This window comes from Antechinus flavipes, chromosome 2, assembly GCF_016432865.1.
Source record: "Antechinus flavipes isolate AdamAnt ecotype Samford, QLD, Australia chromosome 2, AdamAnt_v2, whole genome shotgun sequence".
Classification (NCBI taxonomy): domain Eukaryota; kingdom Metazoa; phylum Chordata; class Mammalia; order Dasyuromorphia; family Dasyuridae; genus Antechinus; species Antechinus flavipes.
Genome location: NC_067399.1, coordinates 329,432,050 through 329,450,178, shown reverse-complemented (window position 1 = coordinate 329,450,178; position 18,129 = coordinate 329,432,050). Strand labels below are relative to the sequence as shown.

The window sequence follows — 18,129 nt, the reverse complement described above, 5'->3', positions numbered from 1 at the left end:
AGTCCACCCATCTATCAGTCCACTAGTCTCGTATCTCGCTCCCTCTGATCAGCAGACTCAGGTATGTAGTAGTGGGTGTGTCAAGAGAACAGGAGAAAGCGCTTTCTAGCGCTGGTTGTGCGTAAACACCCGGTTGATATGGCAACTGACTGAGCTCTCTGCAGTCACCTGCTCCGAGAGCCCCCAGTGGCGGCAGCCCCGGGGCGATGGGCAGTGGGGCCGGGCTCTTCCTTTTCTCTCCCCTCCGCTGCCTATCCCGTAGGCCGGAGGGTGTCCTTTCCCCCTCCCCGGGGTGTCAGAGGGGCAGCCTTGGCACGGGCCGAGCTGAGGCATGAATGGTCCGGTCTTCGCAGAGTCCCATGGAGGAGGAGCCGCCAGCGCCCTATTCCACGCCCACGCCGCCCCCTCCCTCCGCCTCCAAGATCGCCCAGATGAGCAACCTGACGAGCCTGGGCGCCGCCCGCGGCGGGGGCAGCCTGCGCCCAGAGGCTGCCCTGGACTCGGGCTCCTTGTCCAGCCCTGTGCGGGTGGCGAGCTTCCACGCGGCCGTGATCTCCTTTACCACCGTGGCGGCCGCGGTGGCCGAGGCGCGGGTGAGCCGGGATGGCGGCGGCAGCGACAGCGGCAGCGGCCTGGCTGGGGGGGAGAAGGCTGGGCCGGGCAGCAGCATCCCCAGCAGCAGCAGCATCCTCAGCCTCGGCAGCATCCCCAGCGAGGATCCCGTCCCAGCGGCGGCGGCGGCGGCCGGGGCGAAGCGGCTGCTGCTGGAGCCCTGGGCCGCGGTGGCGGCGCAAGCGCTCGTGCTGCTGCTCATCTTCCTTCTCTCCAGCCTGGGCAACTGCGCCGTGATGGGGGTGATCGTGAAGCACCGACAGCTCCGAACCGTCACCAACGCCTTCATCCTGTCGCTGTCCCTATCTGATCTGCTCACCGCCCTGCTTTGCCTGCCCGCTGCCTTCTTGGCCCTCTTCACTCGCCACGGAGCCGGCTTCGACGGGCCCCCAGCCGCTCGTCCCTGGCGGCGCTTTTGCGCCGCCAGCCGCTTCTTCGGCTCCTGCTTCGGTATCGTGTCCACCTTGACAATGACCCTCATTTCCCTGGACCGTTACAACGCCATCGTGAGGCACCCCAGGGAAAAGATGGGCTGGCGCAGGGCCCTGTTGCTCTTGATTGCCGTTTGGCTCGTGGCAGCGGGGCTTTCCTTCCCTTGGGATCTACTGGGGAGTTCCGAGGGGGACTGGGACGAGGATGCGCTAGTGGGACCGAAACAGAGTTTCCACCGCTGCCTATACGTTTCCTATCCAGGCCCCTCACGCTTGGGTCCCACTTACAACATCTGGCTGATTGTAACCTGTTACCTGTTTCCCTTTGGGATCATGTGTTTCTGTCTCTACCAGATTTGCAAGACCGTAAAGTTGTCGGAAATTAGGGTGCGACCGGTGACAACCTATGCGCACCTGTTGCGCTTCTACAGGGAAACGCGCACGGCGACCACCGTGCTCATCATGATCGTTTTCATTATTTTCTGCTGGGGACCATATTGCCTCCTGGTACTGTTCACAGCGGCAGCTGGGGCTGCGGGTGCTCAGACACCCCCATTCCACCCAGTCCTGAATATCGTGGCCCTGTGGATGGCTTGGGCAAATGGAGCCATCAATCCTCTCATCTATGCCATCCGCAACCCCAACATTTCCGTGCTGCTGAGGCACAAAAGGGAGGAGGGCTACAGGACTAGAAATGTAACCGCCTGCTTGTCTAGTCACAACAGAAATCTGGAGGCCAGAAACGTGGCGAATCGTCTCAGAGAACGCTACGCCCACAGGCTCGGCGTGTGCAGTAGAGGATCCTCTTGCAGTTCTACTAATGGTGAAGGAGGAAGGGATGTGGCCATGTGGGCTTGTAGAAATCCAGCCTTACTCTTCTGCAGAGATAGTCTACCAGAGACCGCGTCAGAAATAGCCATGCAGCGTAAAACAGCAGACACTAGTCTCTAAAATGGATTGTGTTCATGGATAGAGCCAAGTACTACCACAGGAGTATTCTGTCCTTTACATTTTAGGGCTTAGGGAATTCCACTGAGGATGACTGGAGTTTCTGAGAACCAAACATTTTATACTAAAAGAAACAAGAGGGAACAGGGCTTGCCATTTCCAGAAAGCTTGACTAAAACACACACACACACACACACACACACACACACACCCCAAAAAAAAAACCCAAACCCCACAAAAATTATGTTTTTGCAAAAATGCTGAGACTGATGTAAATTGCAAAAATTAGACCAACGTGACTGATTATTGTGAATTGTAAGTGCCAAAAAAGACCGAAAACCAAATATCAGACCACCTAAAGCCCATATGTATAGGAATCACACTGTGAAAAACAAAAATACATTGTCTTTGGAAGAGGTTATTGGGGTTTATTCAAATGCACAAAAATGTCTCCAGCTATGGGATGGAAAACTAGTTACTTTTGATTAACTTGTATTAAGATTGCCCTTTAAATGACCTATATTAACAAAATTGACAATCAGAATCCACCAAGCTATAGAAAATGCAACTTAGGGGTTTTGGGGAGAGCATATAAGGAACTAACAATTCTGTTTCTCTCATGGATTTATTGGGAGAAATAGTCCTGCCTGGTCCAAATTTAGAAATTGGAAAAGGTTATATTTATGTATTAGGTGCAAAAAACAGGAAGAACAAAAACTACAAGTTGTGACTTTAAGGAAATGTAATTGATTTGATACATTGCAAAATATATATCTAATTCAATGTTGCCTTTTCAAGTAGTCATTTTAGGAAAACTTAAAACATACTGGTGCTCCCTTGTTTTGTATGGCCTTTAGAATCTACAATGTATTCTTTTAAATATCCTTAGTAGCAGCACATATGGATTCTTTGAAAGTGGAAATGATTCTTGGATAAAGTCAAAGATAAGTGTGATGAATAAGATTGATGATCCAGCTGAGATTATCTCTTAGCTGATCAATATTACTATAAAAATGATAATGATTTTATTGTATAGCATATAACTTAACTCTCAAGGCAATTCCTAAAAAGGAATTCTAGAGATGGTTGGGACAGCAATAACAATTTGATGAACTCAATAGCTTCTCAGGTTGACTACTCTGAAAGACAAGGGTCATTTGAATGTAGACATTCTGATATTTTTTGAAAAGTCAGTTTCATTGCTTAATGAATGGTTAAATGGTTCAACTCATGTTCCAGGCATATCTTGATCATATTCTTTAGAGAGAAAAACTATAAATTGGCTATGTTTTAAGGGCATTTAATTGTGGGTCCAGAAAGATTGATGTATTGTATTGGTCAAATGGTTAATTAGATGTATCCAGAAATTACTGAAAAGTTCTTTAAAAATTAATTGCTTGACTACACTTAAAATAATGCCAAAAAAAGCACAAACTAGGAAATTTTTCAAGTAAAATGCTATTACACAAAAACTCAGTTTTTTAAAAGATGCTTTTGTGTTTTCTCCCTTACTTCCCTTCTTTCTTCCTATTCTCTTTTTTCTTCCCTTTTTTCTCTCATCCCAAAGAGGCTCAGGACTTCATAGCCTTAATTTAATATTTAAAATTAGGCATGAGATTCATCATCCTGCTACTTTCTGAAGACATAAATGTGAAATGGTATCCAGTATTTTTTCTTATACAGTACTAAAATATGTTTTAATTTTTTTTTGTTTGCGAGAAGTCAGTATATATCATTATTTTATAATCAAAACCTTAAAATAAATGGTCTTTTATGCAAAAATTTCAAGTGTAGTTTATTTTTCCTTTCTGTGTGGATAATAAGACAAGCATCACGATGGAGCAATTAACTAACTTCAGAGTTCAGAAGACGGGAGTGTAAATTTTACTTTACTAGCTAATTGATCTTGGACAAATCATTGATCTCAGGACTCCCTGCAACACCTTAAGAATAAAAGCTATAGATGAGTCTCTGATCTGAAGTTTTTACCCAGGGGGTTCTTCATGCTAATAAAATTATAGATTTGGAGGAAATGGGATAAAAATAGTAGATGAGGGAAGGGATAATGATTAGAAATATGTAAAAAGGATGTCTGTGTTCTAGTTCCTTCCTAAGTCATGCACAAAGTAAATTGTACACAGCTCTCTGTCATAACTTAGAGTCTTTTTCACAGTGGGGAAATAGCCTCAAAAGACTAGAAGTATTGTTCTTGTATAGATGCAAGAATTACAGTGTATTTGATGGGATTATAATTCAAAAAGGAGTCATGGCTGCACATAAGAATAAAATGTTGTTCTAGGTAGGGGAACTTGCACAAAAGAAATATTTCAATAGTTGTTTGAATAAAGGATGAAAAGAGGCTAAGAATACTGGTAAAGCAAGAGAAAAGTTTTGAAAATAGGTACTGCCTGAGAAGGGAGTTTGGAGGCAAAAATGCCATAGAAAGGAAGTAAACAGTTTTTGTTTGCTGGTTTCCTTCTTTCTTGAAAAGTACCAATGACATCAAGAAGAGTGATGTCTTGATTTCCGAGTGAATTAGATTTAAATGAGGTAAAGCTATGCAAAATCATCAGTCTAGTTCTATCCTCCAGAATCATTGGAGTCCAGTGACAAGACATAGGTGTAAATTACTGACAATGGCTTTGGATGCAGTGGGAGATCTGGGCTTTTGTAAATTAAGGTCTTTCCCAGGTCTCAGTTTGTCTGAGGCAACATCCATTCTAGTTAAAGGATAGATAAGAATAAAGACAAAAGGCCTAATCTGTCTTCATAAAAGAAGCAATCTGGGCAGAGGAATTAAATAACAAACAAAAGGGGAATCAGAGAATACTGGAGGTAGGCTGCTGTGAAGGGCTCTGAAACCAAAGGATCATGCTATAACATCAAATTGTACTACTTCCTCATGACCAATAAGAAAGCATGTATGATACTTCAGGAAACTGGGAATATTATTCTTCCCTTAAGAAACTTATAGTAGAAAAATTCTTGTCTCTTCTTAAAGGAGGGAAAGAGACCCACATGTGCAAAAATGTTTGTGGTAGCCCTCTTTGTAGTGGCTAGAAACTGGAAACTGAGTGAATGCCCATCAGATGGAGAATGGCTGAGTAAGTTATGGTATATTAATATAAGTTATGGTTATATGAATATTATGAAATATTATTGTTTTGTAAGAAACAACCAACAGGATGATTTCAGAGAAGACTGGAGAGACTTACATAACTGATGCGAAACAAAGTGAGCAGAACCAGGAGAACATGGAAAACAACAAAAAGATTATACAATAATCAATTCTGATGAACGTGGCTCTCTTCAACATTGAGATAATTCAAACCAGTTTCAATGATCTCATGATGAAGAGAACCATCTGCACACAGAGGACTGTGGGAACTGAGTATGGTTCTCACAACATAGCATTTTCACTCTTTTTGTTGTTTGCATTTTATTTTCTTTCTCATTTTTTCCGGTTTGATTTGATTTTTTTTGTGCAGCAAGATAATTGTATAAATATGTATGCATCTTTTGGATTTACCATACATTTCTACCATGCTTAACATATATTGGACTATTTGCCATCTAGGGGAAGAGATGGGGGGGAAGGGAGAGAAAATTAGAACACAAGATTTTGCCAGAGTTAATGTTGAAGAATTATCCATGTATATGTTTTGAAAAATAAAAAGCTTTAATTTAAAAAAAAATTGTCATCTGCAGAGAGAAAACTATGGAGAACCATGTTCACTTTTTTCTGTTTTTTCTTTTTTTTCTCTCATGGTTTTTCCCTTTTGTTCTGATTTTTCTCTTTCAACATGATTCATAAAGAAAAGTATATTTAAAATTTCAGTGAACATGTATTATGAGAAAAAAAGAAAAAAATTTTAAAAATGATTCTCATCTCTTGCAGGAGGACTAAGGCTGTAGATGTAAGCATAGAAAGATTAAAGGAGTGTCTAGGAGGTGTTATCAAGAAAAAGAAAAAAAAGTATAATTTGGAAAGAGATTGAGATAAATCCACTGTTTCTATAGGAGAACTTGATCACATATTACTGATCTCTGGTAAAAGTAGGATACTATACAAAGGTCAGAAAATAATCCTGTTAAACTTATCATTAATCAAACTCATTACAGTGTTTCATTTCAACTGGGGGATTCATTGGATTTGAAAAAGGATGTAGAGAAATTGGGAAGTCTCAAAAGATAATAATTACTGAAAATTACAGAGATGGAAAAATAGGTTAAAGTAATTAAGCTAGAAAAGGAAAGCCTTAAGGGATGCCTCAGTTTCATTTACTGTAAAACTGGAATAAAAGCACCTAGCTTTCATGGTGGTTATGAGGATAAATGAGGTAATTGTAAAGCTTTTAACATAGTGCCTGGCACATAATAGGTATTATATAAATATTATTATTACTATCACAATTACTGTTTTTAAATAATGGAGGGTCTTGAGCAATAAATTACTTTTATAACTAATGTAACAAGAGGAAAATGTATATATCAAAGCAGAACATATTTCAGTTGAACACAAAGAAGCATAATTACGAAGATAACATAACATAAGCATTTATAGTATCTTTGTTTCTAGAGATTTTGAAAAAAGAGCATTTTTAAAAATTCCTGGGAGAAGTAAAGCAATTGGGATTAAATGACATGCCTAGGGTCATACGAGCTAGTAATTTTTAAGTGTCTAGGGCCATATTTTAACTCAGATATTTCTGACTCCAGGACCAGTGTGCTATCCAATGCACCATTTAGCTGCCCCTGGTATTGTCTTCTCTGTCTTGGATGGTTTGAACTAAGGATCTCCAATTTCTTCCTAAAAAAAGAACTACTTCCTATAAAGGAAATCTTATGATGGGGGATCAGAAAGTGGAATGGGAAAGGAGAAAAATGAGAAATCACAATTGAGTCTGATAGACTTTAGGAAGGCAAGACTTCATCCAGGAAAAATTCTGAATGACCTTTCGTTTTTGTTTTCAATCATGTATGAAGGAAAGGAGAGATTTACTAAGTTGAAAACAGATTATTTGCAAGCCTCTAGTTTTTCAAAGCTAGCTAGAGCTGCTTGCAGAACAGAAAATATATCTGTAGTTTATCAAGTTGTCTCTGTTGAATATCAGCTAACATATCTATCAAAATTCTATTTGTCTAATGTTACTTCCAATAGAATATTGTTATATAGGGAATATAATTTTGAAATTTTAACTACTTTTAAGGTGTTTAGGACCCAGGGCTATTCTATTATCATCTGATCTGGCCAAAAAGGAAAAGAGAACAAATAAACAAAACCAAACCCTCATCCTCTTCAAGGAAACCACCTGGTTCTGAATCTCTGTATTGACTGATCAAGGATGAATAATTTTTTTTAATTTTTATTTAATAATTACTTTATATTGACAGAATCCATGCCAGGGTAATTTTTTTTACAACATTATCCCTTGCACTCATTTCTGTTCCGATTTTTTTTCCCCTCCCTCCCTCCACCCCTCCCCTAGATGGCAAGAAGTCCTTTATATGTTGGATATGTTGCAGTATATCAAGGATGAATAATAGGCATATGTGTCACCAGGAATACATTCAAAGTTTCTTCAGTTTGATAGAAACTACCGGAGTTCATATTCTGGTGACACAGTCTGTTACAGTGAAGCATCAGAGTAGGATGGAAAAGAATAGGATTGCTACTTTGATGTTGACTGGCAAAAAGATCCCATACTACACACACACACACACACACACACACACACACAGAAAGGCAGCGGGAGATCAGAGGTTTTACAGAGGTCTCACAGATTTAGGTCTACAAACATTCAGTTAACATAAGAATAAGCAAATATACAACCATAAAAACTGAAAAGAAGAAGGAGACAGTGAAGAAAACAAACACTGTGCTAAGGATCTTAAAATGAAAACAATATGCAAAAAAACTCTACTGTATGATACAAGATATTAGAATAAATTGAAGGTAATCTTTGGAAGCTGAGAGTGGGTTGAGATAAGCTTCTTGAAGAAAGTAGGATTTGAATTGTGTCTTAAATGAAGCCAGGAGAAGGTAAGGAGAGAAAGCATTCTAGGCATGAGAAAAGACCAATAAAAAGAAAAGAGCTGGGAAATAGAGTGCTTTTATAAGGAATAGCTAGGGGGGAAAAAAGGTATTGCTAGAAAGTCGGTGTCTATGGATAGTAAATTATGAACAAATAATCTCCAATATTCTATTCGGGCTAGAATCAGAGGAAATTAATTTCATTGTAACAAGAGGGATTGGGGATAGATTTAAAGGACTTCATTCCAAGGAAGCTTATAGAATTCAATAATGGATTTCTAAGGAAGAACATCCTCTTCTTTAAATCCATCAACTTAAGTGAGGAAAGTAGAGAATTCTGGCAAAGTAGGAAGAAACCTAATTGTGAAGAACTTTAGAGCTTAAAAAGATTTTATGTTTTGTTTTTGAGAGAATAGGGAGCCGTTATAGTTATTGAGCAGGAATTGTGTTGTGGCAAAACCTGGACTTAAGAGAAATAATTTTGACAATGATTGTAGATGTACTGGAATGTGGATACGTTTGAAATAAGAAAACTAACCAAGCAGGCAATTGCATTAGTCCAGGCTTGAGGTGATGAGCATCCACATCAGAATAGCAACAATGTCAAAAGAGAGAAGGGGATGTAATCAAGAGATGTTGTGAATGTAAGAATGATAGGACTTTGGATATGTAGAATGAATGAGATTGAGGACTTGAGAATGACTTACTGGATACACTGGATGGATGGTTGTGCCCTTCTCAGTAATAGGGAAGCTCAGAAGAGGGGAATGGTTGGGAAAGAAAGATAATGACTTCAATTTTGAATATGATGCTTTTAAGATGTCTACGAGATGTCTAATTTGAGATGTCTAATAGGTAGTTGATGATGCAAGATTTGATCTCAGGAGAAAGGGTTAGGGCTGAGAATATTACAAATAGAGATGATAATTGAGGCTGATATCAGCAAGTAAAATAGTATGGAAGGAGAATAAAAAAGGGCCTAGGAGAGAAATGTGTGGGATACCCATAGTTAGTGAACCCAGAAAAGGATATTGAGAAGAAGCAGTTAGGAAGGTAGAAGAAGAATTGGAAAAGAGAAGTGTCATGAAAAACAAAAAGAAGAGAAAGAAAAAGAAAGACAAACGAGAAAATTATTTAGGAGAAGAGAGTGATTTGGCAATGTCAAAGCCTGCAGATAGGTTAAAGATGATGAGAATTGAGGAAAAACTATTAGATTTTGCAATTAACAGATCCTGAGTAATTTGGAAAAAGCAACCATTGAAGAGGATGAACAAATAGAAAAATTCAGGGAAGAACTTGGAAAAATCCATACTATAGAAGCAGGATGCTAGGATTGTCTAAATAGTTGTGCTTGTAAAGAAACTAACTTACTTCATAGGCTTATGAGAAGATTAGGTAATGCTAACATTCAAAACTATGGAGAGATGTTTCCATGGGAAAGATGCTATCCCTTGGTAAAGAAATGGAAAATTGAAGAATTTCTTTCAAGAACATTTTATTCACAATTTAGTCACTGTGTCCTCATTTTGCCTTCATTAATCTCTTAACTCTGTATGTCCCTTGTAGGCACTGTACTATCCTGCCTTCATTTTTTCAACTGCATACCATCCCCAATTTATTTTTTATTTCAACCTATTTAGAACTGACAGTACATTAGTTAGTTTCCACTTTGGGGAGAGAACATGGCCATGAATGCTGGTGATATTATGTCCATAGTCCACTTTTCCCTTTTTATTTTTCTTGTTATTGCTCAATCATTTCAGTCACATCTAATTCTTTGTGGGTTTTCTTGGCAAAAATGCTGGAATGGTTTGCCATTTCCTTCTCAAGTAAAGTCTCAAAACAATTAGTTCTCTAAGATCATATACAATCATATATATATATATGTATATATATATGAAAATAAAAATTAATACAAAGTTTTCAGATTCAACAAAATAAGAAACATTTTTATGAAAATTTTCAAATATTTCTCCTTGATTTAGCCATCACTTAAATAACTTTTTTTCAATCCATAAGCAAAAGGACTTGCAAAAACAAAGGCTAGCCTGAAACAAGATTGAAATTTAATAACACACAGTAATTCCTTATACTTTTTTTTATTCCACTCACAGAAACATATGTACCACTCTATCATCATGAAGGCAATCACAGTACAAATCACCAAATGGTGATGCTAAATGCTTGTTATTTCCTGAAATTAAAAATCAATAGCATTCCTTTTGTAAATTCTTCCTATCCATAACAAAGATTCAACATAATTACTTTTGTTATGATCCATTTGAGGTGAAAACATCTGGCAAAATTAGCAATTTTCAGGGAAGAAGTCTTACCCATTTGCTAGTGAGCATCTTAAATTATTCTAGCAATTTCCAAAAATTTCCAAATTATGAGATCATATTCCTCTTTATGTTCCCCCAAGCTGAACAAAATATGTTTTCTTCATATTAATAATGGGGACTCTTATGGTGTCTGCAAGAAGTAGGCTCTAACCTCCTTCTATAATGAGTACAATTGTGTTAGAATCCTTACAAGCTGTTAGGTCATTAGAATTGATAGAGACAATAATTATCTAATTTAACATGGTTCAGTCTGATTGATCTGATCTTACAAGGAAATGTTATGGGCCAGAACTTGAAACAAGGTACTAAGTAGAACTGATGAATCAATGCTTGTGTTCATACCTTTAGAGAGCTCATGTAAGCAAGATTAGCTCTTAGGGCCAAAGAGCACTCTGGGAGATACAGAAGCCCACAAACCCACTCTCGGAGATGGAGTCAGATTTATTCCATCTTCTACCTTTGTGCTGGCTGGAGGCTGAAGAAAGCAGAGGCAAAGAACAAACTGCAAGAGCTCTTGGAACCAAGCAGAGAGAGATAGGCCTCTAAGAAAGCTACCCGGGCCCAAGGAAGGAGAAAATAAATGTTTGGATTTTATCAGCTGGCTGAATTTGGAGTGATTATTACTCCGAACTGAAACTAAGGCTGCCTCCAGAAAACCTCCCAAGAAACCTGCTCCCAGAAAACCATTATATTAAAGAAGAACACCACACAATTGTGCAAAGGAATCTTTACATTGATTATCCCCAGGATATCAAGACTCTTTGTGAGATTGTTAAGCAAATACTTTTACATTCACCTCAGACCTACATTGTCAAAGCAACTAATAAGGTTTTGATTTCCTGGCCAGACAAGACATGGCTTTCTTTAGCCCATTAGCTATGGATGATTCTTGAGGTAATGACTCTTTCTTCCTAGAAGTGTGCTGTTAAGGAAATTCTGTCTCTATCTGATCGGTTAATATCTAAATCCTGAATTTGGATTCTTTGGATCCATGAATTAATTGCCAAGGTTGAGAATACCCATTACTCAGGATCACACGTGGCTAATTTGTACTCTGGGAAGGAAATAGTAAGATAGCCCAGGACTTAAGATCCAGTTTGTAAACAGCTGTTTCTGCTATTTCAATAGAATTTTATGGGTAAACTGAGATGTGGGCAGCTAGATGGTGTAGTGGATGGAATGCCGGCCTTGAAGGCAAGAAGACTCATCTTCAGGAGTTCAAGCATAGAACAAAGAGCAGAACAGAGTAGGTGAGGAAAAATAATGCACTTGGTTATAGGATAGCAGCATCATGGAAGTGAGGGCAATATAATTGGTTGTAAATTGGGAATGAGAAGCTAGCAACAACCTCCTTTCCTTCTGTGACTAAGAAACATTCAGTGTTTGTGTCCACTTGCAAAGCTAGAGACAGTAGACCAGACTTTTTTGAAAAAACAAACCAGAAATCCTTGAAAAAAATACCTTGGTGGTATAAAGATACTAGACCAGATTCCCTGGTATCTTCCACATCCCTCAAGGATAACAAATTTCCTGGAGACAAGAATAGAACAGTGATTATCAAGAGAACTGAATTTTTAAATTTATCCATTTATATGTTTTATAAATAAAAAACTATAATAATAAAAAAATTCCCTCCTCAAAATGTTTTATTTCCTACTATCACCTCCTGCAATCTGCTCTTCCTTCTATTAGCCACTTCTCTTCCCCTCCCTACTTTCCTGTAGGATATAAAATAGGTTTCAGTATTTATGTAATTATATCTTTGGGCCAATTTCAATAAGAGTAAGTTTCAAGCATTACTTTCTGCCCATTGTCCCAAAGAGGCTCTTTGGCATCTCTTTTATGGAAGATAATTTATTCCATTAAACTTCTCCTTTCCCTCTATATTGCTCACTTTCTGGCATGAAGGCTAGAAAAGATACCTTAAAATTGTTTGTTTCACCTAACCCTGCAAGCAGAAATCTCACCCAGTGGATAAAACACAAGAAAAAAATACACACAAATTTTGAGAAAATGATTCTATTCATCACTGGTACATGGAATGTTCACATGCTCACGGGCAACACAAAATCCAGTAGATCTAAAAGATAAATAGCTATTATTGTGAGAAAACGCAGCAAGTATTGTGTCCTGAATGAAACAAAGTTGGCAAATGGTTAGTTTACCAAAGTTGGAGAAGGATATGTATTTTTTCTGAAGTGGCTACTTCAATAGCATGGCGAAGCTAATGTAGGTTTTGCAGTCAGAGGCAATCTAGTCAGCATAGTTGTAGATTTCCCAAAAGGAATGATTAACAGGCTCATAACAATGTAGTTGCCACTTGTAAGAAAGTGCCACATCACCATCATCAATGTCTTTTTTTTATTCTACCATAATAAACCCTGGTTAGATCAAAGAAAAAAAATTAAGATCTGGGAATCCTCATCATCAATACACCAAAAGAGGACAAGCTTGTAATTCTGGATGACTTTAGTAGGCACAAACTATCAGGCATATGTTTTCCAATTTCCTAATGTTGTTTTCTGCTTACCTAAAACACAATGAAACATAATGGATGCAGCCTTGCAGCAAGCACTGCCATTTAATGCACTATGCCTTTATCTAGAAAATAGACATGCAGGATATGAGAGCAATGAAGATGATGCGTGATTCAAAATACCAGTCTGGTTATAGACTTGTCCTTTGAAAGCTAAACATTCACCTTCACCAAAGTAGCAGCCCCAAGGCAAGACAGTTATCTAGAGACTCAATTTCAGCATATTAGAGCAATTCTTCATGCATGAACAGTTTATTGCTGATCTTGAGGAAAAGCTGAATTAGCACACAGCAATAGTAGAGTAGAAAAGGACTTGGGAGCTTTCAGAGATTTGGCATGCAGCACTGTATTTACTTATCTGGACCAGGACACTCACAAACTTTAGGATTTGTTTTGATGAAAATGATGGGGAAATTCAGAAACTATTAAATGAAGAACAGGAACTCCACAGGATTTATCAGTAAGATAATTTACCAATCTTTAAATGAGGCAGTGTTTACCTCCATCAAAGAAATGAAAGATTTTTGGCTCAGTAAGAAGGCAAATGGGATTCAATTTTATGCTGATAATATCAATTCAAAGAGCTTCTAAATGCCCTGAAGTTTATTTATTGAACAAAGATCTATGGTGCATCTCAGTAACTCAGCCCTGATGAGGTGACTTTGATTAGTGATAACAAGTGGTGGGATGAATACTTATTCTCAACACATCATCATAAAGTAATGCTGATTGAAGTCAATTCTCTCTTTAGCTAAACTTCCAACTTAAAAAGAGACACTAAATGTTATTAGCACCCCCCCCCATATGATTTTTACATTCTCTCTCCTAGATCTATTTTTCAGTTCATTTATTTTTCCAATGATATATTTCACATTTTCTTCTTTGTTTTTCATTCTTTTGATTTTTTTTTAATTTATTGAACTCTCATGGAGTTGTTGATTTTCACTTGCCCACTAACAAATTTTGAGAAATTTTTTTTCAGTGAGCTTTTTTGCCATATTTTTCATTTGATCTATTCTGCTTTTAAAAGAATTCTTTTCTTTAGGGAATATTTGTGCCCCTTTTGCCATTAGGCCAATTTTCAAGGCGTTATTTTCTTCAGTATTTTTTGTTTGTTTCACTCAGAGCTGCTACTTGGATGCAAGACCTCCTATTCAGCTTTCAGGTCTATTGGATTTTGTGTTGTCCAGGAACATATGCACCAATGGTGAATAGAATCATCTCAATTGTGTGCCTAAAATTTAATTTTCTTTTCATAATTTTCTTGCACCAATCTCATTTCCCCTCCCTCCCCAATTTTTCCTCCATCATTCTTATCTCTTTAACTTTTCCAAGAATTTTTCTGGTTTTTGTCCAATTTGCATTTTTGTTTGAGGCTTTTGCTTGTAGCTATTTTTCCATTATTGTTTTCTTTTATCTTGGTCTTCCTTGATACATACATACATATATACACACACACACACACACACACACACACACACACACACACATATATATATATATATACATATATATTCAAATTCTTTTTGTTGTTGTCGTTTTCTAATATTTCCAGCCTATTTCTTGACTATGAACTATGTGTTAAAGTTGGACTCTGCTCACCTGGGGATGAGAAGGCAGTATGCCAAGTTTCAAAACTAGTTTTAAAATTCTTTAAATTTTTGTGCTTCCAAGGTGGTATGATCCAGGAAGAAGTGTGGCTATTACTTTCTTGGTTTGCTTTTTGACCTTTTCCCAGGAAGAGCTTCGGCTCCCCTGAAGCTACAAGTGTTTGGCTCCTCTCTGTCCTGGAACTGTCTCCAAGTCTTCTACTCTTCTGCAGCCACAAGTGCTAATTCTTTCCCTGTAGTGACTGACTATAAGTACTCCTTTCTGCCCTGAAATTGCCACTCAGATCTGAATGTGGGCGATGGAGGTGTCAATCAACACTAACTAGACCCAGTTCCATCAAAAGGTCCCCTGTGATATCTTTTTGGCCAATTTTCCAACCCCCTTACCACCTCTAGGCTGAGAGCTCTCAAAGCTCCAGTTGCCACTGTTCTCCAAGGCTCACCACTGATGCTACAGTCACAAATGCTGCTCACTGACCCCTACTCCAGTATTATATATTTTTGCTACTGACCTTCTAACTGTCTTAGGATAGAAAAATTCCTCCCTCTGATCTTTTGTTGCCTCTGTCACTCTGAAATTTCATTTGAGGTGTTATTTTAAAAATTGTTTGGAGAGGATTTCTTAGAAGAGTTCAGCTGGTTTTTGACCTTTATTCAACCATCTTGACTTCCCAACAATCATTCCTTAGACACTTCCACAACCATCATTCCACTGATCCCAATTTAATTCACCCTATATGCCAATTTTTTGCTTGATTCCTGGATAACAGAAGGATGTTTGAGATTTTATGTTCCTAGAAATAGCCAGTAGATGGCACTGTTGGTTTCTATAATGTGGTTTTGCAATATTAGCCTGTCCAGATAAACTATTAAATTCAAGTTCAATATGGTTTTACTGGTCCGTATAGCATATATGTATGGGATAAATGGTTTTTTCCTATTAAAATAATTATCATTGTTCTTTGTTGCACACAATAGGCGAAATAAGAGTAGGGTATCTGAGGTCTATTTGTTGAATCTCAAAAAAGAAAAAAGAAAAGAGTACTTTATGTCAAATAGCTCTCAATATTCTGAGGCAATAAACGCCTAAACATAAAACCTGGGAAATGTATAAACATTATTTAAGTAGACCTAATATTGAAGGGAGAAAGGGTTCTCTACTGGTTTGCTGTATTTTAGAAGTGAGATAAAGAATAAAAATGTTCTCATTGAAACATTATCTGGGAAGAGGTAGGGGAGGAGGGTTTGCAAATGTAAACTTCAACCATGGAGTACCTGGTTTATCTCTTAGCATGGTTTGTTAAATAAATTATACAAAGATTCTCTTAGGAAATCAAAGATTACAGATACTGACTCTCTTATAAATTCATGATGATTTATTACACAGATCATAATATATTAACAAGGGAATTATATAATACTGATAGCAGGATTTATTTCTACTTAAATACATGGGAAATATATCTAATACACATCATTTTTGTCATGTTTGACAGCCAAGAAATTTGTGATTTTGTCACCTTCTCATTCCACTAAAATTCCATAATAATCACCCTGCAAAATTAACAGTCATCTTAGAAAGTCATTTTACTTGGTTAGGAAAGATACAATAAAGTGACTGTATAAGCCTTTAGAAAACATATTTGACAAGGAAAATTCAACTTTAGATGAATAAACTGGGTGCAGTAACTTAGGCCTTTAATCTTTGGTGAAAAGAGTAGGCTAAGACTAGGTTGGTGCCTAAGCTCAGGAGTTGTGAACTAGGGGGGCTAAAAGTCTACACTAAGTCTGGTACCAATAGGGTGATCCCCTGATAGCAGGGGTCCAACCATGCATCCTAAAGAGGAATAAACTGGCTGAATTTTAAAATGCAGCAGGTCAAAGTTTATATGTCAAGGAGTAGTAAGATTGTGAACTGCCATTGCATTTCCAATTTAAGTGAGATAGGAAGAAAGGGAGGAAGAAAGGGAGGAAGGAAGGAAGGAAGGAAGGGAGGAAGGAAGGAAGGAAGGAAGGGAGGAAGGAAGGAAGGAAGGGAGGAAGGAAGGAAGGAAGGAAGGGAGGAAGGAAGGAAGGGAGGAAGGGAGGAAGGAAGGGAGGAGGAAGGAAGGAAGGAAAGAAGGAAGGAAGGAAGGAAGGAAACAAGGAAGGAATAAAAGGAAGGAAAGAAGGAAGGAAGGAAGGAAGGAAACAAGGAAGGAATAAAAGGAAGGAAAGAAGGAAGGAAGGAAGGAAGGAAAGAAGGAAGGAAGGAAGGAAAGAAGGAAGGAAGGAAGGAAAGAAGGAAGGAAAGGAAGGCAGGAGGTAAAAAAAAAAGGGAGGTAGGTAGGGAGGAAGGAAGAAAGGAAGGAAGAGGGGGAGAAAGAGAGGAAAAAAGAGAGAGAGAAGACGGGAGGAAGGAAAAAAGGAAAAAAAACACCTTGGAAGAAGTATTCTTGCAAATTTTTTTCTTCTTATTTCCTTCCATTCTTCCTTTCTTTCTCTTCTTTCCTTCCTTCTCTCCTTTTCTTTCTTCTTCCTTACTCCTGTTCTTCCTTCCTTCCTTCCTTCCTTTTTTCCTTCCTTCCTTCCTTCCTTCCTTCCTTCCTTCCTTCCTTCCTTCCTTCCTTCCTTCCTTCCTTCCTTCCTTTCTTCCTTCCTTCCTTCCTTCCTTTCTTCCTTCCTTTCTTCCTTCTTTCCTTCCTTCTTTCCTTCCTTCCTTCCTTCCTTCCTTTCTTTCTTGCTTGTTTGCTTGTTTTCTTGCTTGCTTGCTTTCTCTCTTCCTTGCTTTCTTGTTTTCTTGATTTCTTTGATGAGACTGAAGAAAACTTGTAATGGAAGGAAATTTTTAAAGGTGTGGATTTTGTTACTCAGTTCTCTGAAACATATTGCCTCTTTCTAGAATTCTTTAATGCTTTTTACAAAATTTATTTTAAAGTTGCCTAAGTATTTAAATAATAAGCCATAAGCATTAAAACTCTGAAACATGCAGATGTGGTATTAATCACCATTAAAGATGCCATTTCAGCTGAAGCAGGACAGATACTGGATCATAATATCTCCCTTAAGTGAATAACATGGAAAAACAATTTATAAATAGCAAAAATATCCTATATCTGCCAAGAAACAAAAATTCCATTTGTGACCACACAGAGAGGAAAATGTATCCAATAAAGATTTTTGATGAACTGGGTGAATCTTCATAGAGCAATCATCATTGCAACTCCAATCTTAGGAAAGATCATTGTTTCCAAGCTGTAAGAGTTCTTAGAAATTGTCTGGGCAAACTCTTTCATTTTATAGATAAGGAAATGAGGGCCGAGAGTGTTTCAGTGATTTCTCCAAGTCCACATACATAATAAATGAAAGAACCAGGCCTGAATTCTAGGACTCACTTCATCTTTCAATTAAATTACTTTCTCTAAGTTCTCTAAGAAGAAAAAAGTAGGACCTGGAAAATCTCAAGTTTCATGCTTATTATATGTGAATGTGATGCATTTACTGAAACCTAAAACACTTGGTTTTTATCCCTTTCCCTAAAAGCAAACATACATAGAAATTGGAATATGGTTGACTGGCCATTCCCATTTACAAGGGGAAGTTGTCATTTGAAATCAGGATCCCCTATGTATTAGGG

General features: G+C 38.1%; 1 protein-coding gene across 1 annotated transcript; it reads left to right on the top strand.

The window, feature by feature from the left end:
• The first annotated feature begins 244 nt into the window (after positions 1-244).
• Positions 245-3,771, top strand: GPR135 (G protein-coupled receptor 135). Its single transcript, XM_051977757.1, has one exon. The coding sequence runs from the start codon at positions 336-338 to the stop codon at positions 1,992-1,994; it is 1,659 nt and encodes a 552-aa protein (XP_051833717.1). The 5' UTR covers positions 245-335; the 3' UTR covers positions 1,995-3,771.
• Positions 3,772-18,129: the final 14,358 nt, after the last annotated feature.